This window comes from Octopus bimaculoides, chromosome 8, assembly GCF_046866305.1.
Source record: "Octopus bimaculoides isolate indiv1 chromosome 8, ASM4686630v1, whole genome shotgun sequence".
NCBI lineage: Eukaryota > Metazoa > Mollusca > Cephalopoda > Octopoda > Octopodidae > Octopus > Octopus bimaculoides.
Genome location: NC_142935.1, coordinates 88302444 through 88329943, shown reverse-complemented (window position 1 = coordinate 88329943; position 27500 = coordinate 88302444). Strand labels below are relative to the sequence as shown.

At 37.2% G+C, this 27500-nt stretch overlaps 1 protein-coding gene across 1 annotated transcript in view; it reads left to right on the top strand.

Moving 5' to 3' along the window:
* The window catches only part of LOC106868781 (hillarin), a 124037-nt gene that overhangs the window by 55105 nt on the left and 41432 nt on the right, over positions 1–27500 (top strand). The window contains exons 2-3 of the mRNA XM_014914199.3: positions 17330–17525; positions 17944–18162. Coding sequence (XP_014769685.1) covers positions 17330–17525; positions 17944–18162 — 415 coding nt within the window. The remainder of the gene's footprint in view (positions 1–17329; positions 17526–17943; positions 18163–27500) is intronic.

Below are 27500 nucleotides of genomic sequence, written 5' to 3'. Positions count from 1 at the left end.
CATGATCTTTAAACATTAGGCCTCCTAGAGACAATAATAAGTGACCAAGACCTTTGGCGATCTGTTGTGCTTGAGAAGACCTGTCAAAGTGAAATTGTAGTTGTGGTCAATGCCAATGTTACGTAACTGGCATGTAAAAAGCACCCTCGAATAATGGATGATATGCTGTGGTTGAAAAGACGAGGCAAACCAAGTAGAATCGTAGTCATGGCCAATGCCAGTGTCGTATAACCGACACCTGTGCCGGTGGCACATAAAAAGCACTGTGCGAACATTGGGCCTCATGGAGGCAGTGACAAGATCGGGACCTTTGGTGATATACCGTGCTTCAGACGACCTGCCAAGCCAAGTGAGATCGTAGTCATGACTGAAGCTGGTGCTGCGTAACTGGCACTCAAGCCAGTGGCATGTAAAAAGCATCCACTACACTGTTGGATTGGTTCTGTAGAGACCATGGAAAATCAGACTGGAATCTGATGCAGCTCCCCAGCTTACCAGTTTTTAGTCAAACCGTCCAACCCATGCCAGCATGGAAAGCAGACGTTAAATGAAGATGATGATGACATATACATATATATATATATACATATATATATATATATATATATATATATATATATATACATATATATATATCACAGGTAGGTTATGTAGTTAAAAAGTTTGCTTTCCAACATCCCGTTTGAGTTCAGTTCCACTGCATTGTACCTGGCACAAGTATCTTTTAATAGAGCTTCAGGTCAATCAAAGCCCTGTGCCTGATGGGAACTGAAAGAAGTTCATTGTGTGTGTGTGTGTGTGTGTGTGTGTGTGTGCAAGTGTGTGTGTATGTATTTCTTAATGTGTTTGTGTCTCCTTGTCTAGATATTGTGTGATGATTGTAAATGAGCTTCAGTGTTATGCAAGTACTATAATTTGTTTCTAGTTTTCCATGGAAACATACCTGATCCTGGAGAAATATTATCTTGCTCAGGAACCAGGGAGGGTTGATAACAGGAAGGAAGGGCATTTGGCTGTAGAAAATCTCCCTCATCAAATTCCATCTGACTCATAGGAGCATGGAGAAGTAAACATTAAAATGATGATGAAAACGATGCTCTCCTGATGAAGTCCTTTGCCATAACCAGTGCTTCTCAGATGAAATCCTTTGCAATAATTTTTCTGCCTTATGTTACGAACACTCCCTACACTTGCACTAAGAAATGCACTGACCCAGTGATTGTCAAGTTGTGAAGTTCTAGCCAATAATCCTTTCCTTAACTAATTACAATATAAATTAAAATAAAGGTATTTAGACTAAGACTGTTACCATTCCACTACCACTATAGCAACAACAATTATTGACATAGGAAGAAAATGGTCAAGGCTGAGAATCAGCTGTGTTTTATCATAAAAAAGAAAGTGCCAAGTTGATGTTTTCTTTGCTTTGTCCTTTTATTTATTGTTGTCGGGGTTAATATTTATTTATCCCATGCTCTCAAGTCTTGCAAATAATACAGCCATCAGTGGGAGAATGTTAAAACGGTGGAATTTGTGATGTTCATGCCCTACCTATGACATTTTGCAGAGTAAATAGGAATCAAGCATGTGTTGCAAATTCGTTTGTCAAGACCTCCATTTTGCAGATGGTGCATTCCACATATGATTCATTGTCGCTGTTGTCATCATCATCATCATCATCATCTCCATCACCATCTCCATTACCATTGTTATTCTCATTGATATCATCATCATCATTATCATCACTATCAACATTGCTATATTTATTGTCAATATCATGACCATCATCATCATCATCATTACCATCACCATCATGGTCACCATATTATTACCATTGTCATCATCACCATCATCATCACCATCACTATCAAAGCCACTACCACCATAACCACCATCATTATCATCACGGTCATCACCAAACACGCACACAGGACATTCACTGCCAGGTGGTATACTTCCCTCCGCCGTGACATATAGCCTGTGTGATTGATTAAAAGAGAAGAGAAAACAGGATAAATGTTAAAGAAAAAAAAAAAAAGAAAACACACAGGCAAATATGGCTGAACCAGTTGTCTACAAATATTTAAGTATCTAAATTAGACAATAGAAACTGTGATGTTCTGTGATTATGTTGTCTTTCAGAACATTCCAGATAGTTTTGAAATAAAAAGAAAAGAATTAGTTAAGAAACAAATAAAAACTAAATCAAAGAAAGATAAAATAAAAAAGGCTATTTATCCTGCGAAGTGGGCAATGGATTAACAGAACCAGTTGAGTGTCAGACAAAAATACCTTGCAGTGTTTAGTTAGATACTGAGTTCAAATCCTGCCCAGGCATACTTGTTTTTCTTCCTTCTAGTGTTGATAAAATAAGTATCATTTGCATTTTAATTCCTAGAACTTGACTGATGGCTCCCTTCTGTTTCTTGTAATATATATATATATATATATATATATATATGTTTTGTTCACAAACCAACTGACTGTTACTCATTTCTTCTAGTTGTAGAGGTTATGTGCCTTCAGCCATTTGAGCCTGGCGAGTTGCCTATATTGCTAAGTGCTTTGTAGGTGCAAATCCAATGGTCACTCAATGACTGGCCACAACTTTTATCTTCCTAAAAATATATATAAATACACACACACACACACACACACACACACACACACACACACATATATATTGTTGGCACTCCGTCATTTACGACGTCGAGGGTTCCAGTTGATCCAATCAACGGAACAGCCTGCTCATGAAATTAATGTGCAAGTGACTGAGCACTCCACAGACACGTGTACCCTTAACGTAGTTCTCGGGGATATTCAGTGTGACACAGTGTGACAAGGCTGACCCTTTGAATTACAGGCACAACAGAAACAGGAAGTAAGAGTGAGAGAAAGTTGTGGTGGAAGAGTACAGCAGGGTTCGCCACCATCCCCTGCCCTTAATAACACTGTTTTCTGGAGCTGCACTAAACAAGGTTTTATACCTATTTCGTCTATCCATCTGTTCCTAATGCAACTATAACTACATTTTATCTGCACTTTCCATAGCCTCTCTAACTCAGTGGCTAGGTCCTGGTACTTTACTATTTTCTCTATACCTCTCATATTAACTTGCTCATCATTTGGGACTGTAAAATCAATTATCAGTTCTTCTAGCTTCTATTACTCTCTCTCTGTGTCTGAATGTTTAAATTCCACATTTTATATTTCTTATTTTCTAGCACTTTACTAGGTTTGTGTTCATACTATCTATCAGTATGGTTGAATCCTAGCTTTCTACATAACTCCCAGTGGATTATTCTCCCTAAGATGTCATGTCTTTTCTTGTATTCTTTCTGTGCCAGCATGCTACATTCACTCACTATATGAATAACACTTTGTTCTTTTGATTTACATATCCTACATTGGAAATCTACCTGGTTTTTATCTCTCTTGACTTTTATCCACTTAGTCCTCAATGCTTGATCTTGTGCTGTTACTAACAAACATTGTCTCCCTTTTCAACCTTCCTTTCTGCAACCATAACTATGTCTAACTATTACTATTTCCCACAATTATCTTTGACAATCTACCATGTAAAGCCTTCTCTTACCAGCCATATTAATCTTTCTTCTTTTTTTCTGGTTTCGAACTTCATTTGGCCTTTTGGTTTCTCTACGTCCTACTGTTACTCTAGCAGCTCTTAATAAACTTTCTTCATTATTACCTACATATGAGGTTATATCTACTCTAGCTAACTCCACACAGTCGTCTGCTGATGTTCTACTACTACTACTACTACTACTACTACTACTACTACTACTACTACTACTATTACTACTACTATATTATTGTCATTTAAAACAGTAAGAAAGAGAGAGAAAGAGATGGTTACACACACACACATATGTATGTGTGTATGTATGTATGTATGTATGTATATATATATATATATATATATATATATATATATATATATATATATATAATGTAGACTAACTGCAAAAACCACCTTTGTATGTCTCAGGTGTACAGAAGCATTAAGCAAGGAATGTATCCAGGGACTGAGTGGGGAATAGATTCTCTCAGTTGTTCACAAGGTTCTTTAGAAGGTATCAGTAGCTTTTGTTTCGTAGGAGATCTAATCAGTTGCTGGGGTGAGTGTTCTAAAAGCATAGTTGCCAAGGCAGGAAAGGGGTGGGAAAAATTCAGGGTGCTACAACTACTGTTGGCATTAAAAGGTGTTGTCCGTCCTCAAGTGAAGATTAAATTGTATGATGATGTTTGAGTGCAAAGTACATTGTTACACAGCAGTAATACCTAAGCCCTGAATGCAGAGGGTCTGTGAAAGAGAGAGAGAGAGAGAGAGAGAGAGAGAGAGAGTGTGTGTGTGTGCTTAAAAACATCCTTTTATTGTTATTCAACTTCAGAAACCAGTTAAACGGAGTTAAAAGTTTGTTTGAGCCACAAATATAAGGGATGCCTATCTGGCTATCCATATCTGATTATATATATATGGACACAGGTATAGCCATGTGGTTTCATATCACTAACTAACATCTTGGGCAAATATCTTTCACCATGGTCCTATGTAGTCTCAAGCCTTGTGAATGAATTTGGGCAGAGCTAAGTGTGTGCAAAGTATACCAGATGGACTGAACTTGTAGTTCAAAGGGTTGGCCTTGTTTCTGTTGTAAAGCAGTCTTTTACCACTTTTCTATCTGCCTTTTTACAATCGTTGTTGCTGTGACAGATATTGTTATATTAACGAAGTTGTCAATAGAATGGTTCTATCTGGCACTGTACGGGCCCTCAGTCGTACTGTGTTATTATCCTCAATAGGTTGGAATGTTATAATGTCCACTCAGTATCACAGCATGATTACTATATCAACACAGACACGACTATCAACACAGTCTACACGTACTCTTGACCTTCTCACCTTCTTCTGTTGACTGGCTACTGGTCTGTTTATAATGGCTTATTACTACCACATTTTACCGGGAGGGGTGTACAGTTTCACTATAAAACATCTTCTCTTTTAATTATTTTATTTAACAATCAGATTCTTTTATTCACCGTACCTCCTTTATATATATATATATATATATATATATATATATATATTCAATATCTTTTCTTCTTAGGGTCTACGTTTAGGGGTTCAGTGTTCTTCCTTTTACTTGTACATGTGGTTTCGACTTCTTCCAACAGTGTTGGAACCTGAAAAGTGCCATATAGCCAATCCATCGGTATTTCTACTCTTGATCGTTCCTTTTCTATGACTCTTTCCTTAAGCTGATTTCTATGTCTCCTTTCCATTCCATTTCTGCTTCTTACACCACACATCATTCTTCCTATGTATGTCACAATTTCCCCTTCTTCCCAGTATTGCTTGTCATTTTTGTATATTCTTACATATACCTTATCACCTATTTTAAAGAATTTTTGCATGTCTTTCCTAGCATGCATTTTTTTCTTCACTGGTAACAGTTTATCGAATACTGATTTCACTTTCTGGCAAACATTGATTCTGCTGGTGAACTTCCTTCTGGCACATTTGGGTTCAGAGTTACCCTGTATACCCTTAAAAATTGTTGGATTGCAGCCTCGTCCTTGGTTTCCTTATTAACTTTCATGTTCTAACATGAACATCTCGCAAAATCTTTTAAGCTCACAAGATACAAACTGTGTTCAGAGACAATTATATCTGTTATCAATTATAAACTGTTATCAGAGACAACTATATCTGGGACACGAAATCTTGCAAACAGCTTGTGTAAGAAGTTTATTACCGTATGTGAGGTTAATCGTTTACACCTCGTGACCTCAGGCTATTTTGTGTAGCTGTCCACTACTATTAAGTAATAATATCCATTTACCAGACCTGCAAAATCAATATGCAATCGGGACCATGGTATTTTCACTTCCAGCTAAGGTTCACATTTTGTAGTAAGTAGTTTCACTGCCAGCACACATCCTCTGCAGCCTCTTACCAGGTTTTCAACTTCCTTGTCCATGCTTGACCAGTATACAAAACTTTGCATCAGCGCTTTCATTCTACAGATGCCTGGGTGTGCCACATGGAACTCTTTTCACATTCTCTTCTGTAATGTCTGCGGTATGACCACCCTCTGAGCATACATTAGTGCACCATCACATATAGAGTACAAATTCACGTCTTGGCGGTTCTTTGCATCAGACCTTTATTTCTTTTTGTTGAGCACAATTTTCTGTTTTTTGTCTCATTAATAAATTTGTCATTTCTTGCATTTCTTCCAAAGTTACTGGTAGTTCACACACGATATTCCACATCACTTGTTTTTGTTTCTGCTTCCAAACTTAGCACTGCTATTACAGTGTCCTCCAGCGGTTCATTATTTCTCAGAATTAGCCTAGACAGACCATCAGCATGACCCAACTTTTTTGACAGCAGATATTCCATTCTACAATCGTCGTTTAATAGAATGGTACCCCACTGCTGCATTCTGTTTGCTGCATGTTGGGATTCCTTTCTTGAATCCGTATGTCATTATTAGAGGTCTGTGGTCTGTTTGCAACCAAAAACGTTGGCTGTAGATGAACCTGTGAAATTTTTTCACACCAGATATAATAACCAACACCCCTTTTTCATTCTGGCTATAGTTCTTTTCCACCAGCAATAATATCCTTGATGTGTGAGCTATAGCCTTTCTCCTGCCATCGTTATCTTTGTGTAAGAGCATGGCTCCAATCCCATAGTTGCTAGCATCTGTAGCTAGTATTATCTCTAACTTTGGGTCAAAATGCATAAGATACAAGTCTGAAGTTAATGCATCTTTTAACTCATTAAATGCTTTCTGGCATTTCTCTGCCCAAATCCATTTGGTATTTTTTTAAATAATTCATTTAGTGGTGCCCTTACCTTATGTATATTTGGTATATACACTTGGTAATAATTTGTCAGGCCTAGGAATCCTTGTAGTATTGTCATGTTCGTTGGGGGGGGGGGGGTCAGCATATTTCGTATTGCCTTCGCCCTTGATAGTTCCAGTCTCTGTCCACTTTCATTGGTTACTTGACCTAGGTATTTTATTTTTTCCATAAAAAATTTGCATTTTTCTTCTGTCAGTTTTAGTCTGTATTCACTTATTTTCTCGAATATTTTCTTTATGCGTTCGACATGTTGCACCTGAGACTCGCTCTTTATCAGAATGTCATCTAGGTATGCAATGGTGAAGTCGCAATCACTTAACATTGCATCCATTATTTGTTGGAATATGGCAGGTGCTACTTTTAGTTTGGCAAAAACTTCTGGGCTTGGAAGTGGGTAATTGTGTGTGAGTTAACAGTCGCTTAACCTGGTTGAGAAGTCTGCGCACACTCTTAGCTTATTATTATTTTTTATGTACACTGCTGGTTCTGTCCAGCTTGCATGGTCAGTCTTTTCACTTATATTTAGGCTTACCAGCCTTTCTAGTTCTTTATTGACCTGATCTACCACCACAAACAGCACATTCTGTTAGGGCCTGAAAACAGGTGTTGAATTTTCTTTGCTAGCAATCTTACTTTAGCTTTTGTGCAAAAACTTTTGGGTAAGTTTCTTTCATTTTTTTTTTCAGTTCATTAACCTCATTTGATCATTTGACAATTCCATTTACTTTATTGCACAAAGCACTTATGGGTGTATCCCATAAATTGAATTTCTCCATACATTCAGTGCCAAATAAATTCATGGATTTTTTTCAATACATAAACATTCGCTTTTTGGGTTCGACCTATAAACATTATATTACAAACATGTTTGCCCGTGAAAAATAATTTTCTTCCTGTGACATCATGCGCTATTTTGTTTGAACTACATAATTTCGGTTTACCCATTTGTTCTCATGTTTTCTTATTTATGATTGTGATATCACTTCCCATTTCTACTTGCATTCTGACAACTAGTGTTTTCAATTCTCACATTCACGAACTTTGCTTGTTGTAGTCACAACTTTTCCTGTTTACAAACTATTTATTTTTTCTTGTTTGTTCCAATTTTATATCATTCTAGTTTTGCAGAGCGATTTTATGTCCTGTAAACCTGCAGTGGAAACACGCTTTGTTATAAAAACAATCTTTTTTCAGGTACATCCCACCACATACCATACATGGGTCTACATCCCAATATTTTTTGTTTTTCCTGCAATACTTTGTCTTGCAACTTTTTTGCACTGGTCTCATGTGGAAACAATCTTTCTGTTGAATTTCTTCTGTGTCATGCCTTAATTTTAATAGCCTGTGACACTCTTCTGACAGTTTCTGCACTATCAAATCCTGGTTCATTTCTAATTTTGATAGATTATCTGATTGAATTTCTGCATCCTTTCTATCTGTCAATCCTTCTGCAAAAATTAAACACTTGAAAGAATCTGGAGTAAGCATATCTAGCCTAAATTTTTCACATTCTTTGTTGACTCTGCCTGTGTAAGTAGTGAAGTCTTCATCTTCACTCTTTTCTATGGTTAAACATTTCCATCTAGTATTAAACAGTGAGCTCTTTTCACTAAACATTTTGCACAAAATGTCAACTGTGTCGATGAAAATTGTCAAATGCTTTTTTTGGCAATATGAAGTTACTATACTTTTCATGCTCTGCTGTCACTAGTTTTCTTAACACTAGACGCGTTTTCATATCGTTCATCCAATCCTGGTATTTTTTTCAAAAATTTCTTGAAATCTTTGAAAGAAAGCCTTGAAGGTTACTCCTTCCTTAGGGTCATTTGAATTCGTTTATCAAACTTGCCACATGGTCAAGTGAAAATGTATTCTCCAGATCCGTTATCAACTTCATTAAGTGTAACATTTGCTGCTGCAATACTTGTTGTTGTTCTTGTTGTTCCTTGAGTTGTTGTTGTTGCTGTTTTTTCAACTCAACTATCCCAGCTAATAAATCTTCCATATTTTACGGTTTTTGTAAGTTTGCACAAGATTTTTGTTTCTTTTTTGTAGAGGTATTTAATTTTTCATGTGAAGTAGTTTAAACTCTCCATGTGAATGTTTCTTGTTTTTTTTTTACCCCCGTGTAAATTTGTTTTTCCTCATTGCCACTATTGTAAAGTGGCCTTTTACCACTTTTGTATCTATCTTTTGATGACGGTTGTCACTCTGACAGCATGACAGCTAGTGTTATATTAACGAAGTCATCAATAGAATGGTTCTATCTGGCACTGTATGACCCTCAGTTGTACAGTGTTATTATCTTCAAGAGGTTGGAACGTTATAACGTCCACTCAGTGTCACAGTATGATAACTATATCAGCACAGACACAACTATCAACACAGTCTACACATACTCTTGATCTTCTCGCCTTCTTCTGTTCACTGGCTACTGGTCTGTTTATAATGGCTGGCAACTACCACATTTTACCAGGAGGAGTGTAGAGTTTCACTATACAACAGTTACACATTTTTGATTCATGTTAATTCAGCATGAAAAATTAAATTGATGGTATCTATGTCTGTGAAATATTCAGCCACTTCCCTGTTGATTTTAATGAGTAGGTATCTCACTTGACTGAACAACTAAATGCAGCCCTTCATCATCATCACCATCACCACCACCACCACCACCACTACAAAGACCATCATCCTCAAATTTTGTTTTTCATATTTGCACAGGTCGGATGAGTCTTTATCAACACAGTATTCTACAAGTGGTCAGATTCTATGTTCTTTACCATCTCCTTTGTGAGGTCCCTCCACTCCCGCCAAGATAGCTCTTCACTTTATCCCTTCGACCCATGTCTTCCTTGCTCTACCACTTCCATTGTTTTCTTCCCATATCTTCTGGCATGTCTTCCCTTACCTCTCATCTTCTGTGTGCATTACATGTTTATAGCAGTGTAGCCATCTCTCTTGCACACCACAGCTGATTCATCTTGTACTTTTCCACCAACTCCAAACAGTGAGCAGCCTGGTAATTTAACAAAACATCTTCAAGTCTGCTCAGAGCTAGCCATCTTTGTTCTCCTTGAATAAATACAGGCTTGTCTAATGCAAAAACAATTGTTCTTGATCAGACCAATGTTTTCCTTCATTTGTTCTTTGTGATTTTTTCCTTTTTATATTTCTATGACTTTTTTCAGTTTAATTTTTCTTTAATTTTGTTTTGCCTTTGTATTTGGAAACAAAACAGTTGACAGAAGATTAGACTGAAATGGTTGTTATTGTTGAATGGTTTCACTTCTTAACGGAGTAAGGTAAATAAACGATCAAACTAGAAAGAGCAGAGAGAGACTAAACACACACACACACACACACACACACACACATACACATTGACACACTCATACACATTCACACACATACACATTAACATATATATAGAGATTGACATACACATACATACACATTCACGCACGCATATAAACCGACATACACATACACATTGATACACATGTACTCACTTCTATCACATACTCATTAACACACACACATTCTCTTGCTCTCTCTCTCTCTCTCTCTCTCTCTCACACACACACACACTCATGCATACTCATTCTCACAAAACTCTCTCTCTCTCTCTCTCTCTCCCCACTTACACAAAACAACACATGTCCATGGTGCTGCTGTAAAAATGCAGTAGAATATTTACATAAACTGTTATTGTCTTAATATTTCTTCTCCATTTTCTTCCCCTTTTCTGTTTGTTTTCTTGATTTTGTTCAGGTTTTTTCTTGGCAAACAAGACACTGTTTTAATCTTTTTTTTTTTTTTTTTATTTATGTTATTGTTTTGTCTCTGTAAACAAAGCAAATATAAAAAAAGCCATCTGTCAGACAGTCTGATCATTGACAATTAGATTTGGTGTAAATTCTTGGGAATGCTGGTCTAATTTCATTTAGTATTTATGTATACAGTTGTGTGAGGGTATGTGTATACATGTATCTATGTCTGTTTGTGTACATATGTGTATGTGTGTGTGTGTGTGTGTGTGTATACACATACATACATGCATGCATACATGCATACATATCATCCACATCATAAGCAGTTGTCCGAAAATATCATCTCAGTATTATCTACCGATTAGACATGATGTTGTTGCTAGGACACTTTATAATGAACCCTGAGGACAAAACAATAAGAACCCACAGTATGGTACAAACTATAGCCACTCTAATAAAAAGGAGTACAGGTGGAATGTTCCAGTGAAGACCTTGTTAAAATGTAAGCACAACAGACCTGATATAATGATTTGGGATAGAAAAGAGAAACTGTGTGCAGTTTTTGGAAATTAGCTGCCCAGCAGATGTTAGCATAAAGCTGTAGATCAGTGTAAAAGAGAACACCTATGCTGAACTATTGAGAAATCGGCAGTTACTCTATCCAGATTACAAGTTCAGGCTTGTACCTGTAATTATTGGGGCCCTGAGATATGTAGCACACTGCCTAAATACCAATTTTGAGAAATTAGGATACTCAAAACCAGAAAGGAGAAAGCTAATTCAAAGACTACAGATTCAATCCATCACTGGAACTGTAAAAATCTGTAAAACTTTCCAGAAGTTTATCATCTAAATATATATGAGCAAGTCTAGATATGCAACTATATGCATGAGAATACATCGTACATAAAACAAAACATACAAATCTGCACATATACATCTGTCCTGCAGATATAAATATCTCTTTGAAAATCAAAGAAAAAGAGGATGTCTATGGACAACTGCTTTGAAACCTCTAGCTTCTATATCCAGACTATGAATTCATATTCACACCAATAATAAATTAGAGCTCTAGGTTTTGTTAGTAAATACTTAAAGGAGAATTTGTATAAGCTGAGATTTTCAGAAAGAGAAATCAACCAGCTAATTCGTACATTACAAGTGCAATCTGTGAGTGGAACAGTAAGAATATGCAAGACTTTTCTCAAGTTTCAAATGTGAATTTGTCTGTGTTAACTACATCCTGAAGATGGAGCCTTGTATCTTTGTTGGAAACTGACTCCGTCCTCAGTGGAAGATTTATAATAATTAAAATATAGAAGACATACATACATATATACATACATGCATACATACATGCATGCATACATATATGCATGCATACATATATGCATGCATACATACATGCATACATACATGCATGCATACATACATGCATGCATACATGCATGCATGCATACATACATACATACATACATACATACATACATACGTACATACATGCATACAAACAAACAAACAAACAAACAAACAAAAATACTCTGTTGTTGATGCTGGAATTCCAATGAAGGAACCTTGGATCTAGGTTAGAAACCGGCTCTTTCTCTCTTGGCAAGAAATCTTGAAATAAAACTGAACAATTACATACATACATATTAGTTAATAAATCATGTGGTATAGACCTAGTTGTTTGCTGGTAAAGCACCTTCACTAGCTCAGTGTTTGTTGGGTATATAATTAATGAGAGAGATGGAAGATACGAGAATCTTTATTGATCACTACAATTGTTTTGACTCAGTAAAAAAAGTATCAGATATAATCTTTAGTAGGTATGAATGTACAAATGCCCATGCATATGTGGTCTGGTGCACATACACTCGCTCATACAAATGAGCTGTATTGTGTATTTGTTTCTCTTTGTATCTGATCTTTGTTATGGATCTTCTTTAAGAATGAAGTTGTATCCCTTAATTTGCCATCTCTATATACAAAGACCAAGAAGAAATCCAGTGAAACAGCTTATTTTAATGAGATACTACTTGAAATCACCTGAGGAGAAACATCTACACTGAGGGAGACACCTAAACCAGTTGTATAGTAGCCCACCTGCAAGGGATCATTGCTAGATGGGTCAAAACAATTGTAATGATCAATAAAGATTCTTATATTGTCCATCTTCTGTCTCTCTTGTTAATTACATACACACACAGGTGCAGGTGTGGCTGTGTGATAAGAAGCTTGCTTCCCAAATGCATGGTTCTGAGTTCAGTCACACTGTGTGGTACCTTGCACAGGTTCTGCTATAGACTCAGGCCAACCAAAGCCTTCTCAGACAGTGCTCTTAGTGAGTTACTGGTACTGGTGCCATCACAAACCACGATAGGGTAGGACAGTATTTACACTGGAAAATATGTAAACTCTACCAAATTGGCACTCCTGCTTACTGGTATGAACATCATACTGAGCCAGTTGTTGAAGGTAAAAATATCACTATCCTCTGGGATTTTCTAGTGAACACCAACAGAATGATCCAGGCTAATTTACCAGACATAATTATTAAAGTCAGGAAAGAAAATACTTATAAACCAATAGATGTAAGTGTTCCCACTGATAAAAATATATCTGTAAAGGAATTTGACAAAATAAGTAAATATAAAGACCTGCAAGTTGAAATACAAAATATGTAGCATCTTAAAGCAAGAACTGTTGCTAATATTGAAGGTGTCGTAGGTATGATAAAAAAAAAATGTAAGAAACATCTAGGCCACATCCCAGGAGAACCATGTCTTAGAGAAATCCAAAAGATTGTGCTGAAAAGTACTGCCCACATCCTCAGAAAAACTCTATCAATTTAAATGTCTGTGTTGTATTTCGCTACTGTCCCTGCCACTTCCCTTCCCCAAGCTTTCAGTCATACTATAACACCTCTTATCTTTCACTCACCCTTGGACATTGGGTGTATCTTGGCAAGAGATTATAACAAACATGCAGATTAAAAGTAAATAACAATAATAATAATAATCCCAAGAGCAGGTGCTAGAGTATAACAGACCGGACCTAGTGGTGGTTGACAAGATGCACCACATATGCTATATAGCTGATGTTGTGTGCCCCTTTGACCCACAAATAGTCAAGAAGGAAGGTGAAAAAATAGATAAATACAACCCTCTTAGTACAAAATAGCTCAGCTATGGAAAATGAAGGCGGTGAAGATAGTGCCAATTATTGCTGGGTCCTTGGGAACAGTATCAGAAGGCATCAAGAGGAATATAAAGGAAATTGCAATAGAGTGCCCAGTAGAACTGTTACAAAAGGTCTGCCTCCTTGGCACAGCCAGAATAATCAGGAAAATATTAGATAGTTGAAAAGATAGCATGATACTGTAGGCTGCAAGACTTCAGGATTTCCAACAAAACCTGCAATAAAAAGAAATAATAATAATAATAATAACAACAATAATCCTTTCTTATTTTGGCACAAGGTCTGAAAGTTGGGGGAGGAGGTTAGTCAATGACAGCAACCCCATAACTTGACTGATGTATGTTTCATCAACCTCAAAAAAATTAAAGGCAAAGTTGACCTTGGTGGATTTTGTCTGTAAAGATGCCACTAAGCATTTTGTCGAGTATGCTAACAATTCTGCAAGCTCACTGTCTTAATTGTAATAATAATTACAATAATAATATATTTTTTCTTTGTAACTCCGGTTTTGTTGGAACTCCTGTAGTCTTGCATATGTAGCTGGCTTGCTACCTACAGCATATGGTATCACACTATGTTCTTTTCAACTTTCTCATTTTTTTTCCTGATTATTCTGGCCGTACCAAGGAGGCAAACCTTTTGTAACAGTTCTACTGATGTGTTCTATTCTGATTTCCTTTTTATTCCTCTGATGCCTTCTGATACTGTCCCCAAGGACAGTGTCCTCAACAATAATTGACACTATCTTTCCTTCTTCATTTTCCATAGCTAGGCTATTTCGTACTTAAGAGGATTATACATGTCCATATTTTCACCTTCCTTCTCGACTATTTGTGGATCAAAGGGGCACGCAACATCACTTATATAGCACATGTGATGCACCTTGTCCACTACCACTAGTTTGTTATGCTCTAGCATCTGATTTGTTTGGATTGGGAAATCTCACAGGATTTTGCAGGTCTCCAATTCTGTCACTCTGCAGTTTGTGTTTGTACCATGTCTTGCTTCCCTCCAGACCCCACTTTTTGCATAGTTGCCAATGTACCACTTTTGCTACCTCATCATGTTATAACACCTTGTAATGGGGTTTGACCAAGTCTAAGACATTTCTTCATGATATGAGTGATGGTTTAATCCACTCTATTACAGATGTGGCACATTGGAGACACTTGCTCACTCCTAAGGTTGACCCTCCAGTTTGGAGGATAAACTGGTTTATCCTCCAGTTTGTGGACAAAGCTTGGTCTTGCACTGCCAGTATTGTGCTCTCAGTCTCTTTTTTCAGTGCTCTTTTCTTCGGCCAGTCCCACCTATGTTTTCCAGTAACTTCAGTTGCGGCTATATTGAATTGATTGTGTAGTCCCTTGTTGTGCAATGCTTCTTCATGTCCTTTTTTGTACTTCTTGTTTTGCTTTCCCCTTTTTTCTACTTTCAATATGCCCTCATTCCTAACTGACACTAGCAAGGTCTCCTTATTTCAGGATAGGTATCTCAGTAAGCTCCCAAGTTTGATATATATGCAGTATTCAACACTTATCAGTTTCCTTCTTCCATTTACTCTCTTCATGTATAGGCAATCATTGTCTGCATGGAGATGATAGGCTCCATGCATTGTTAGGAGCTTTCTTGTCTTCCTGTCCAACTCTTTTAACTCACCCTCCACCTTCTTCATAACTCCAGTGCCATATCGAATTACTGCTACTGCACACAAGTCTGTTGCCAAATTTATGTTTCTGGCATTCAGCTTCAAAGCCAATATTTTTATCACTCGCTGTAGGTACTCTTTTTTTTGTCTTTTCTTTTATATTGTGCTTAATTCCATCTGCCTCAAGTATTCTCAGGTATTTATATTAAGATTCAGGTTTATTTACCTTCATCATTTCACCACTTGGCATATATATATATATATATATATATATATATATATATATATATATATGGGAGAATATACAAAAAATAACAACAGACGAGGACAGGTGGTGTAAATAACAAAAGTATATATTAGTATGACGCTCAGGAATACGGAAAGTCTTTGACGTTTCGAGCTACGCTCTTCAACAGAAAGAATACGGAGACAAGGAGAAAAACACGGAGAAAAAAAATTGAATAGTGTTCAGTCAACGGTCAGTCATAATAATGGCCGATCATAACAATGGCTGACCGATATATATATATATATATATATATATACCTTCTATCCTGACAAGCTTTCCTCATCTAATCACCATTGTAGCATGTTTTGAGTGTCCAACCTCTATCTTGAATTATTATTATTATTATTATTATTATTATTATTATTATTATTGTTCAGTAGTTTTATTTTTATAACGTGCTTTCACTTCACTACCGAGCGCAGCTCTGTGCGCCTTGGGTATGTGCTGTGGTTTGCTGTGGTGTTCTTATGGTTACTGTATCGAAAGTATTTTGCATAGGATGTGTGCAGTGCCCAGTAGTGCAATTTTCTGTATGTTATATATATTTGTAAGTCCTGGTGTTTTTGTTATGTATTTGTCTGAATATTTTATTATTATTATTATTAGTAGTAGTAGTAGTAGTAGTAGTAGTAGTAGGGAGTGAGAGCAGCACACTGCCATCAAAGTGACAATATATCCATCATGACTACATGTCTGACAAGGGTACACCAGACACATGCACCACAATCATATGTGCGCAACATGATAACCTCATATCAAGATAAACAATGCATGATCTTGCAGGTGGGACCCAGTTAGAATTTTCTTCAGGTTGAGTAACCAATCCTGCTCAAAAAGTCCCTGAATAAAGGTTGTTTAAAAGTGATGAACAAAACACCCATGTTTCTAGGGGTGAACTAGTGAAACACGAAAGAATTCCTTTCAACACATAGCTATGATGCTCCCCCACTACTCCTGTTCATTAGACTGAGGAAGGCATGGTATTCAAAACCTTAAAATGACTATCAACCTCTTTTCCTTTTAAAACTTAATAAATATGTAATCTAGCAAAAAATTTTGAGTATCCAACAGCTTAATGCTAAATTGTTTTTCTATATCAGTAGATGTAAAAACAAACTATTTGTGTGTGTGTGTGTGCATACACACACACATATATGGGTGTGTATATATATATATATATATATATATATATATATATATATATATATATATATATATATATACGTATACTACTTGTATGTATGTGTGCTTGTATGAGCTACATATGTATAATGTATGTATTTATATATATATACACATCTGAATTTACGAACAAGGGGAAGTGCTCAATTCCAAAGTAGAATATTACTATTTGTTATAGTACTGATATTATTCTGGCTTTGTACTCTGAAGAGTACCAGTAGAAAATAGTCTCATTACAATGTTTGTGTGTGTCTGTACTTTGGTTCCATCAATACTGATAATTAAACTTTACAACAATGGTGACTTAATTTCTACAAATTTTATTAATTCTTTTTTTAGATGCTTTACATGTGGTCATCATTTAACCCCCAAAAACTGTTGGTCAAACCAGTTTGATCCTGAAGACAGAGAAATCTATTGCATTTCTCACTATCCTAGAGTTGGAGCAGCCCATGTCACCAAAGAGGCTGTTGGTATAAGGCAAGCCATCGCTGCTCAGAATGACATCAAAGTTCACACTGGAACCTCTGATCAGGTGATATATCCTAGTTTTGGTTATTGTGTTATTGCTTGGGAAAAAAGTCTATAACTGGAATTGCATGTGTGTGGAGGTGTGCATGCGTGCATGTATGTGTGCACTCATGTGGGGCATAGCTCAGTGGTTAAGAAATTTGCTTGGCAACTACTTGGTTTCAGGTTCAGTCACACTGCCTGGAAACTGAAAGAAGCTTGTTACACATGCACACATACACACACACACATATACATATATGTGTGTTTGTATCTTGCAATTACATAATAGTTGTAAACAAGGGTTACCATCATGCAAATGATGTAGTTTGGATGAAAACTTCTTAAGTACAACCATGCCTGTGTGATTTCTCTGTATTTCTCTCATTCTATCTTGCAATTAATGTTTACCTTTCTTTTTCTCTCTCTTCATGCGTATCAAGGTTCGTCTACCTAAGAATACAGATGCCCCTCTTCTGGACAACGAAGCTGTACACATCAAGCATGCTCTCAGCAAGACAAAGTCAAAACAGAGGGATGCTGACAGACATAAAGCCAATATTGATGGCAGTGCCCTTCACATTAAAGGGGCTGTTGAAGCCCAACAGCTTCAAAGACGATACAATAGAAAGATGGATAAACATCATTACCCACCATATATTGTAAGTAGCTTTGTGTTTCTGTTTTGATTTATTTCGATTTTGCATATTTTGCCTCTTTTTTAACCTGAACTACAGGCATCCATAGAATCTCGTTGTTTCCTTGTAAGCTTACAAGAAATACATATATGAAGGCGGTGAGCTGGCAGAAGCGTTAGCACGCCGGGCGAAATGCTTAGCAGTATTTCGTCTGTCTTTACGTTCTGAGTTCAAATTCCGCCGAGGTCGACTTTGCCTTTCATCCTTTCGGGGTCGATAAAATAAGTACCAGTTACACACTGGGGTCGATGTAATCGACTTAATCCCTTTGTCTGTCCTTGTTTGTCTGCTCTATGTTTAGCCCCTCATGGGCAATAAAGAAATAAGAAATACATATATGCTGGATATAGCTGAACAATTTCTGTTAAGTCATTTTGGTAAACTATCCCACTTAAGTTATTTTTTTTTTTTAAAGGAAGTACTTAGCTTAAGTGTAAGCCACTCTACATAGCTTTCAAAGTACCAGGAGAAGGTGTTTGACTAGGTCTTTCACTCTTTCTACCACCAGTCTTGGCATCCCTGCAAACAGATCATGGAGGCTGCCTTTCTTTCTCTGACTAAACAGTAAAATAAAAGTTGAAGAATTAAACAATCCAAAAGAAGATACACATCAATACAGTACAACCACATTATATTTATTGTATCCTGCCTCTCCTACCACTTCATGCACCTTCTTACTGACTCACCACTTATCATCCTCTTGTCGTCCCTGCTGTGAGAATTTCACCCCTCAAAACATGCACTAAGCACTTTGTTCAATTATTTCTTCCCAGATCTTCTATATCTCTCTCTCACTGCTAACATTAACCTACTTAATCTACATTGCCCTATAATCAGAGATGATAGGGTGTGATTTGACAGAGATTTAGCTACTATCTCTAGGTTGAGCAATTGCTTAAATACTTACTCGCTGGCATGTGAGTTCCCTGGGAGATGGTTACATTGCCAGCTATATCAATCTTATTCCAGTCTGAGAGAGTCCTTCAAAGGTCAACTGGTACTGCCTTCTTTATTCAGCAAAATAATAATGATATTTCTCTTCATATTCTGGTTTGATTTTTTTTTTTAAACTTGCATTCAACAAATAAGGCAGCTAATTGTAGTTAAAAGAAGGTGCTAGACATAGAATTAACAGCTTATTGTCAGGAATGTAGACTTAAAGGAATCCAAAGACCCAATCTTTGGTGTTATAACAATTCTAATTACTATACTGTGTTCAGTAAATTCAACATAAACTGTATAAATAGATGGTAAAATTTAAAACTCAAGATCCCTTCACAGCTTCTTCTTCTACTTCTTCTTCTTCTTCTTCTTCTTCTTCATCTTCGTCGTCTTCTTCTTCTTCTTCTTCTTCCTTTTCTTCGTCTTCTTCTTCTTCTTCTTCGTCTTCTTCTTCTTCTTCATTTTCTTCGTCTTCTTCTTCCTTTTCTTCGTCTTTATCTTCTTCTTCTTCTTCTTCTTCTTCTTCTTCTTCTTCTTCTTCTTCTTCTTCTCCTTCTTCTTCTTCTTCTTCTCCTTCTTCATCTTCTTCTTGGTCTTCTTCTTCTTCGTCTTCTTCTTCGTCTTCTTCTTCTTCTTCTCCTCCTCTTCCTCCTCCTCCTCCTCCTCCTCCTCCTCCCCCTTCTTCTTTGTTATCATCATCATTTTAGGACCATGGTTTATTTTTCTTTCCAATGTCTCCCCCCCCCCACATGTGTTGTGATCCTTCATCATCTCCTTCATGAACTTCAGCTTCCTTAAATCAGCCTCCACCACTTCTTCCCATGTTTTCCTCTGACTTTTTACTACAGGTTCCTTCCACTTGGATCACTAAGCAATTCTCTACCCAAAAGCTATCTTTCATATCCATCTCATGTCCATACCAATATACTATCTTCTCTTGCACTACAGCTGATTGGATCACTTAGGTAACAAAACCTATCAACCACTTCTAGAGAGTCTTGCAAACATTTGAATGAATTTATTGATTAGGTACTTTCGCTGCTAACTGCTCTTCTTAGTTGCAGTTCTGGAGTATGTATTGCATACAGTTTGTCTTGATTCTTCTTCATTCCCATGTACTTTACTTGTACCCTTCTCACACATCGGAATAATCATTGTGGTGTTGCTTAACTTGCCTTGACAGCTTGTCAGTCCTGACTGTGGTGCATATGCAGAAATGCAATGTTGATATCATATTGTCTATAACAAGTCTAAACTTAATTACACTGTTACATACTCTGACAACCTCATTATTTCATCTATCAATTTCTCTGTTAACAGTATGTCTACCCCATGTACTCCAGTTGTTACATACTCAAAAGAATTTGTACCTGTGTTCCTTGCCCATGAGGAGTCTGACTGAGGTTCTCTTCTATCGTACCTCCTGTATACTGCATACATCTACTTGCCTCTGTTGCAATACCTCACGTATCTCTCTGGACATAACTTTTATCATACCAATGTTGATGGTGACAACTTTGAATTTTTGTACCTAACTAAAAGGAGAGAGTTTCCTGTGGATGGTTTCCTTGATGTCCATTTTCTATATCTGAGATGAAGAGAGTTGGTCCAATTGTTTGATGACAATTTAGAAGTTACACTTGGTCAGGTATATGTAGCCACAAATGCAGTGTAAATGGAAAGGCTGTATACCATTAGAGAGGCTATATACCATTAGAGAGGCTATATGCTACTAGAGAGGGTTTTGTAAGATTAAAGTGTCTCTACAGCCAGGGCTGGCATTAGAAAGTGGGGGACCCAATTAGAGAATTGTCTGTGGGGCCCCACTACTTTACAAAAGCTGAAGATTGATATGTCATACTTTGTGTAATACACCAGTCCCAGCCAAAAAGCATTGAGTGCTTAAGGCTCCACCATTAGATGCAATGATATACTAAAAACATCATAGCATCCTTTGCTGTAGTTTGCAAAGTTTCTATCTTCTCCAAATCATTTTGAACGTTATTGGTTTTGTTCAGCATGCACAACTTCTTTGATGGGTTACTTTCACTATGTCTGAGAATCCTCTTCTCAGTGTTATGGGTAGAGGGTTTTAACTAATAGAGGCAGCCAGGGTGACAACTAAGGCCACTGAGACACTGGAGAAAAACGTGTTCTTCCAACCCTTCGGATCCTGTTGAAATGCAAGATATTAGTCAACAACAGGTGGCAAGTAGAGGAATCAAACCCCAAACCACATCTGCAAGAGATACAAAATAAACTTAAACTTGATGAAATCTTTTGTGATATTTACTCTGTAACAAGTTACCGGTACCCACTAAATATTACAAATGTAGCGAACTAGTGATTAGCCATTTAGAAACCTGTGTTTTGAAATTCTATCTACTACATTTTACTCAGAAGGCATTGATCAAGCCAAGTCAATAGCAGGACCCACCCAAGATGCCATGCAATAGAAATGAAACCGAAACAAAAGGGTTGTGATGTGAATTTCTTAACCACACAGCCATACTGGCAACTCCTCCTCCTCCCCCTCATCATCATTATCATTATTATCATCATCATCATCATCATCATCATCATCGTCAACGTCATTTAACATCCATGTTCCAGGCTAGCATGTGCTGGAGGGTATGACAGAATCTAACAGGTCCACTTGTTTACTTTGGCTTGGTTTCTATGACTGGAGGCCCTTTCTAATACCATCCACTTTACAGCATGTACAGTACTTCTTTTGCATGCCATCAATACTACTGAAGTCACTATGAAGTTTGTGAAACTAATAACCCCAGGAGAGGCAGCTTTATACTAGGAGGTGAGTGGTCAAAGTATTAGAGAAGCGGCCAGAGCAGAACCGGTTTCTTGCTATAGAGAGGCTATGTGGCTACTCACATTTTAGAAGAAAAGGTGGGGGTGATTGAGGTAGAATAGAGAAGAGATGAAATAGTGGTGATGTAGTGTCTGTGTTGACCCTCAGAGTACAAGGTGAGTAAAAGTGAGGGGGGTGGGAGAAGAACTGGGAAATGTAGATGGTAGATGTTGCAAGGGTGTATGGGAGAGTAAGAGATGGGAAGTGGGTGAGGGGATGAATATGATGAGTGAAGAACAAGTATTGAATGGATAAGTATGGATGGTAGGGAAAAGTAGGTAACACCTGTTGAGATTGGCCGGGGTTGAGGGGTGAATGTAAAGAATGATGGAGAAAGTGTAGCAAGGTGAACATGATGTATGAGACAATTACCAATGAGGAGAGGCAAAAAAAAAATTCAGTGACCAATGTTTAAATCTATTTTCTTTTTTGTTTTCATTTTTTAATCAAGAGAGAAAACAATTCCTATGATCCATTATAGAACCTTTGAGATTGCTGGGAAGAAAGGTGAGAGGTCAGTATCCTCAAGCCAGAAATATTTGTGACAGAGTGGGGTCCCATATTTGTGTCCAAGTTGCTACGTTGTGGTGATAAACTAGGTGGCAAGTTAAATCTTCTACACATGTAGGCTACAGTAGGATTTGAACTCGGAACACTAACATAGAACAAATACTGCAAGGCATCCCAGTCTGGTTCTTCAACAATTGTCCTTAAGATGGTAGTGATGCTGCTATTTCTAACAGGTCAAATAAGTCACTTAGCAGCTCATTGACTGACTTGGGAAAGTATCCAATGTCCTAGTTCAGAGGAGTGGGGGTAGAGGGGTCAACACAGACCATCATTTGTTTCTTTGGACTCCATTATTGTTGTTACTGTTGTTGTTATTTCTACTCCAATCACTTATCTCACCAGTTGTAATCTATTTAACTTAAAGGTAAAAAGCACACATTCATGGTATGGCATGTGTGTTAGCTAGCACAACGTTGCTGGTGGAGAAGGTGGTTCAGTTAGGTAGGTGGCTGGTCTGAAAGAAGAGAGGTCAGTATTCTGTATGTGAGCGGGGTGGGATGGGGTAGGTATGGGGATTGGTTCAAGCATCTATTACTGTCAACATTGAGTGACAAGAAAACAGAAAATCCTTCACATACTTCACCATTAAAAAGTATTTGACATTTAAGTGCACTTTGGATGAATTATACAACAGAGTCCCTGTGTGTATATGTGCGTATGTATCTGTGTGTGTGTGCATATGTTTGTGTATCAGTTTGTGAGTATGTATACATGTGTGTGTATGTGTGATTGAGTTGGTTGTTGCTTGGTTTGGTTCATATGAATGTGTTGTATATTTACTGTGTATGTATCTGTAATATGTATACATGTATTTATGTGTGTACATGTATATGTGTATGTATGTATGTATGTATCTCTCTCTCTCTCTCTCTCTCTCTCTCTCTATATATATATATATATATATATATATATATATATATATTTACACACACACTCTTCTCTCTCTCTCTCTCTCTCTCTCTCTCTCTCTCTCTCTCTCTCTCTCTCTCAAGTAAGTGGACAACGGAAAGAAATTGGCACTCTTCACATTTGGAAGCAGTTACTTGTATTCTAAATAACGGTTTGTCTTGACATCATGTGATACTTGTAAACGAGTGTCAACATCATACAACCAATGTTTTTCATTTCTAATGTTCTATGAAAAGCCTATCTGGTCATGTATGACAAGTGTCTACACATCCATACATATTCCATCTACCAAATCCACTCACAAGCCATTGGTTGATCTGGAAGTTATAGTACAGGACACTTATCCAAAGTGCTGCACAGTGGGACTCAACTCGAAATGATATGGCTGCAAAGTAAGCTTTTTAATCACACAGCCATGCCTTGTGCAATAAAATGTAAGGCATCCATCCACTGGTGCAGATCAGACTTCATCAGATCAGACTTGATCCTCTGAGAACCATGTCTGAAGAGGTCATGTGAGCCCTGAGTACATTATTAATAATAGTGAACTGCAAGACAATACCACATACAGAACCCAAAGTCTTTGATTGGAGAGTTATTAGCTCAGGAAGGCAATATTAAGTCGTCGTCGTCGTCGTCGTTTAATGTCCGCTTTCCATGCTAGCATGGGTTGGACGATCTGACTGAGGACTGGTGAAACCAGATGGCTACACCAGGCTCCAATCTGATTTGGCAGTGTTTCTACAGCTGGATGCCCTTCCTAACGCCAACCACTCAGAGAGTGCAGTGGGTGCTTTTACGTGTCACCCGCACGAAGGCCAGTCAGGCGGTACTGGCAACGATCCCGCTCGAAAATCCCACAACAACCCCTGCATAAAAAGACGTATGTAAAAATATATGGGTCTTAGAGAGCTTTGTGAAGTACAATGTACAGCTCTAAATCATAAGGATGCAGTGGTAGTGTGGCATTGACGGTGACAGGGATGGCAGGTTAACAGTGTCGGTAGTAGTGATGATTTTGGTAGGTTTAAAATTGAATATGGGAGTAATTGACTATGTTGAGTTAAGAGTTTTGTGACAGCATTTTGGTAAAGAGGGAGAGTGAGAGAGTAAGAGAGGGAGAGTGAGAGGTGGCAGTGTACAAAGTAGGAATTTATGGGTGTGTGGTTAAATAAATGATGGTAGACATTGTTTTGGCTTTGGATTTGGAAGGATTAGCAAAGCAATGACTGCTAAGCTGCAGAGAAAATCAGAAAATGTTTCATCATGAATATGATGGTGATGGTGGTGTTTGTGGCAGCGGTGGCAGTGGTAGTGGAGCTGACAGTCAATCTTTCAATGAAATCATGGAAACAGTTTCCTTGGTTTTTCAAATTGCTTATATTACAAAGTTAATTGGCCGCAACCCTTCTAAGAAGTGTCAGAGTGATGGTGTGTGGCCTAGTGACTAGGGTATTTGGCTCGCAATCATAAAGTCATGTGTTTGATTCCTGGTCGCAAATTGCATCCTTGAGCTAGACACTTTATTTCACATTGCTCCAGTCCACTCAGCTGCAAAAATTAGTAGTACCTATAATTCAAAGGGACAGCCTTGTCGCATCCTGCGTCACTGAATCTCTCTGAGAACTATGTTAAAGGTATGCATGTCTGTGGAGTACTCAGCCACTTACACATTAATTTCACAAGCAGGCTGTTCTGTTAATTGGATCAACTGGAACCCTCATCATCATAACCAATGGAGTGCTAGTTAAGAAATGTCACTCTTTATCAGTGACTAGGTAGTATTTGAACTTAGATACCAGATACAAGAACAAATATTACAAAGCATCCCATCTGATGCTCTAACAATTCCACCAGTCCACCACTTTGGACTGGTACCTACTTTTTATCAACTCCCAAAAAGATGGAAGACAAAGTTGAACTCAGTGGGATTTGAACTCACAGTGCAGAGCATCAGAATAAACATCACAAGGCATTCTGTCCAACACTAGTATATGAGAGAAAGACCAAAACCAAGAGTGATAAAAAAAAATCTTCAGTAGGCAGTGACACAGTTGTGTGGTAAGAAGTTTGCTTCCTAACTACATGGTTCTGGGTTCAGTCCCACTGTGTGACACCTTAGGCAAGTGTCTTCTGCTACAGCCTCAGACTGACCAAAGCCTTGAGAGTGGATGTGCTAAGCAGAAACTGAACTGAAAGAAGCCCATCATATGCGATATATATATATATATATATATATATATATATATATTTATAATCCAAGAGAGTTAGGGGTTGAGAATCCAACCCACTAAGGGATAATATGTATCCAATATACTGCTGGGAGAGTACCCAATTAAGTGGGTGCAGGTAAAAGGGGGTTTTACCCAAAATTTATATAGCAATAAGAAAATGGAGGGGAATATGAGGTACTCATCAACTTGCAGACATTGTACTCTGTTGATTAATCCGTTTATTTTACAACCAAAGGACAATAAAGACAATATACAGACACATATGACATACTATGTCATATCAACAATTAAAATTTCAAATTTAAAAGGACATCTAGCAACCGAAAAAGGGACAAAATCTTACAGCTGTTTCGGCCTAGCGTTGGCATGCTCCATTCTATCTATATAACTCCAGTAAGCTGGAGTAACTGGTAGATGAAAAGGATGCAATGGGGGTACATGCATGATTCACTAGTCCTCTTCAGAGATTTCAAAAATTCAATTCATGAATTTTGCAAAATTCAAATACAAATATAAAAATATAAAAATATAAAAGCCTATAATAAAACATACAAAAAGCATATATAAAAAAAACATATAAAGAGTCATAAAAACTCATATATACATGCATACATTAACATATACAGATATACATGAATACAAAAACATAAACACATGAATACCTATATGTGTGTTCAGATGTACATACATAGATGGCTGTACATGCATACCAAAAGAATGAAAAGTCACTGTCTCTATATATGAGGAGGACAGACACATATATATACCCACCCACACATACATACATACACATATGTATATATAAATACTCCCATACATACATGGTCCCTGGTACAAACGTTTTTAGTTGCATTTGGAAAGGAGTACCGGTGCAGCGGTTCTTATCACTGTATTTTCAGCACAATGTTCAGACATGTATGTATATATATATATATATATATATATATATATATATATATATATATATATATATATATAGTGAAGTATATTTGCCATTTAAATGTGGCTGACCCCTAAGGGTGGATGTTACTGTTGCTTTTAGCCCCAGGAGAACATCTCCTCCAGCTGGCTTATCGACACACTTCTGTGTCCTAAAATAGACAGGACACAGAAGTGTGTTGATAAGCCAGCTGGAGGAGATGTTCTCCTGGGGCTAAAAGCAACAGTAGCATCCACCCTTAGGGGTCAGCCACATTTAAATGGCAAATATACTTCACTTTATCGTGCAGTTACTGTTAATACCTCGTTCAGAGATTTAACATATATATATATATATATATATATATATATATATATATATATATATATATATCATGGTCTGTGGTTGTGGTCCATCACCATTTTAAATTGTACCATTTTTTCAGTGTTCTACTGACAAAAATAGCATTAATTTTCTTGGTCATTCAATTTTTGTCAACTGATCAATGGGCTGATTAAGTAAATCTATCAGTTACAAACTTATAATGACTACTGGAAACAGCTGTAAGTCAAATTTACTACAGTAAAGTAATATATAATGACCATTATGTATGCCTTGTCTCATATATATCTTATACAATAAAACAGAGTTTGTGTGTATGTGTGTGCATATGTTCCTTATGGATTTGTACATATGAGATATCAAAAGATTCAGTAATCTTTCAGTTACCAAATAAAATGTTACTTGCACAAAAATTCTTTTTTACTACAAAAATAACCTCAAAAACAAGGTTGGGGCACACAATTTCGAGGTCTTTAGCTAAGGGAAGCAACTCTGTGTGTGTATGTGTTTTGCTGTG